Source organism: Epinephelus moara, chromosome 8 (genome assembly GCF_006386435.1).
Source record: "Epinephelus moara isolate mb chromosome 8, YSFRI_EMoa_1.0, whole genome shotgun sequence".
Taxonomy (NCBI): Eukaryota; Metazoa; Chordata; class Actinopteri; order Perciformes; family Serranidae; genus Epinephelus; species Epinephelus moara.
The window spans coordinates 45,289,160-45,291,698 of NC_065513.1; the positions used below are offsets into that span (position 1 = coordinate 45,289,160).

The 2,539-nt window shown below is 43.1% G+C and overlaps 1 protein-coding gene across 1 annotated transcript in view; it reads left to right on the plus strand.

Moving 5' to 3' along the window:
- The window catches only part of pisd (phosphatidylserine decarboxylase), a 46,141-nt gene extending 44,162 nt beyond the window's left edge, over positions 1 to 1,979 (plus strand). The window contains exon 9 of the mRNA XM_050052073.1: positions 1,246 to 1,979. Within this exon, the coding sequence (XP_049908030.1) occupies positions 1,246 to 1,491 (246 nt within the window). The 3' untranslated portion in view covers positions 1,492 to 1,979. The remainder of the gene's footprint in view (positions 1 to 1,245) is intronic.
- The last annotated feature ends 560 nt before the right edge of the window (positions 1,980 to 2,539 follow it).

Genomic DNA, 2,539 nt, shown 5'->3' on the forward strand with positions numbered 1-2,539 from the left:
CCTAACTGGTGGAAGATGCAACCCGTTCTGCCGTCTCTCTCCACCTACCACCCACTTAGAAGCCCTGATGATTACTTCCATCGCCATAGTAAATGCTAATGGAGAAATTGTACACCCTGCCATGATGCCTATTTCTAGCCTCTGCCAACCTGTTATGAAACCTGCCGTACTTAGACACAACCTAATATCCTGAAAGTATGCTTTCACTAAGTCAACAACTACCTGTGGCACTCTGAAATAGTCAAACGCACTCCAAATGAGGCTATGTGGTACTGAACCAAACGCATTTGCAAGATCTAAAAATATTACATGCAGGTCTCTTTTGTTAATCTTCGCTGCCTGAATCTGGTGCCAGATCATGCTAATATGCTCTAAACACCCTGAAAAACCTGGTAGTCCTGCCTTCTGCACCATGGTATCTATTAAGCGATTCCTTTCTAAGTAGCTAGCTAATCTCTGCGCTACTACACTACAGAATTAGTGGGTATTTGTAGATGTTGTCGGCAGGATTAATCTTGTAGTATTTGTTGGTGTTGGCAGGATTTATCTTGTAGTATTTGTAGGTGTTGTCGACAGTATTTATCTTGCAGTATCTGTAGGTGTCGGCACTATTTTTCTGTATTGTCAGCAGTACTTGTGTTGCAGTATCTGTAGGTGTTGTCTGCAGTATTTGTGTTGTAGTAAATGTGGGGTTTGTCGGTAGGATTTGTGTTGTAATATCTGTGGGTGTTGCCGGTAGGATTTGTGTTGTAGTTACTGTGGGTGTTGTCGGTAGGATTTGTGTTGTAGTTACTGTAGGTGTTGTCGGTACGATTTGTGTTGTAGTTACTGTAGGTGTTGTCGGTAGGAATTGTGTTGTAGTTACTGTAGGTGTTGTAGGTAGAATTTGTGTTGTAATATCTGTGGGTGTTGTCGGTAGGATTTGTGTTGTAGTTACTGTAGGTGTTGTCGGTAGGACTTGTGTTGTAGTAACTGTAGGTGCTGTTGGTAGGAATTGTGTTGTAGTTACTGTAGGTGTTGTCGGTTGGATTTGTGTTGTAGTAACTGTAGGTGTCGTCGGTAGGAATTGTGTTGTAGTAACTGTAGGTGTTGTCGGTTGGATTTGTGTTGTAGCAACTGTGGGTGTTGTCGGTTGGATTTGTGTTGTAGTAACTGTGGGTGTTGTTGGTAGGATGTTTGGATGTTGTTGGCAATATTTCTGAGTACTTGACTCCAGGAAGTTTGACAGTCACTTTGCTTCTCCAGGAGCTTCAGACCAACGCTCCACGCTACAGTAAAGGCTCCTTCCACGACCACAGCTACGTTGCCCTAGACGAGCAGGTCTTGAAGGCAGCAGGTGAAGGGGGCGTGGTCTTACAGAAGGGGGCGGCAGTGGGGGAGTTTAACCTCGGCTCCACCATCGTTCTGCTGTTCGAAGCTCCGAAGGACTTCAGCTTCAACCTGCAGCCGGGACAGCAAATCAGAGTTGGGGAGGGGATCGGCAGCCTCTGATTGGCCGAGCCATGTACCCAGAGGGAGGGGCCTGACGATGAGGACCTGCCAGTGACTGATGAAAGACTGATTCTGAGGCATTTTGGGTAATTTTCTCTGTAACAGAGACACTGTGGAGGACAGCAGCTCCCAGAATGCCTTGTGCCAAACCTCTCTCTCTGTTTGATTTTCTGTTCTGTCTCTATGTCGCTCATCCACAACTGACAAACGTTTATAAAACGTTCAAGAAACGGTTTCCAACAAACTGTTGGTCATGACGTCATAAATAAAGTTAGAGTGAAATCAGATGTCCCTCTGTCCACTGACGCTCTCAGTCTTTGTCTCTGTTTGGCATTTCAACCAATCAGTTGTCAGTTGAGTCTGAGGCAGCTGATTGGTTGACACCAAACAGGAAGTGACCAAATGATGATGATGATGATGAAGATGATGATTTTGGTGACTGTTGTGTTATTGTAAAATATGTCATTTTAATAAAGTTTTCTTTCCCAGCAGTTTGTTGTTTGTGACAGAAGGTATTAATACTTAAGAGTACTGTTACTGTCAGGAGTACTTTTACTCAATTCAATTAATTAATTTTATTTATAAAGCCCAATATCACAAATCACAATTTGCCTCACAGGGCTTTACAGCATACATCCCTCTGTCCTTATGACCCTCACAGCTGATCAGGAAAAACTCCCCAAAAAACCCTTTAATGAGGAAAAAAACAGTAGAAACCTCAGGAAGAGCAACTGAGGAGGGATCCCTCTTCCAGGACGGACAGACGTGCAATAGATGTCGTACAGAACAGATCAGCATAATAAATTAACAGTAATCCGTATGACACAATGAGACAGAGAGAGAGAGAGAGAGAGAGAGATGCAGGTNATAGATGTCGTACAGAACAGATCAGCATAATAAATTAACAGTAATCCGTATGACACAATGAGACAGAGAGAGAGAGAGAGAGAGAGAGATGCAGGTAATGACAGTAGCTTACAACAACATTAATGAAAGTAATAATATTATAGTTATAATTCTGGCTACTGTGGTACAATATGTTGAAAGT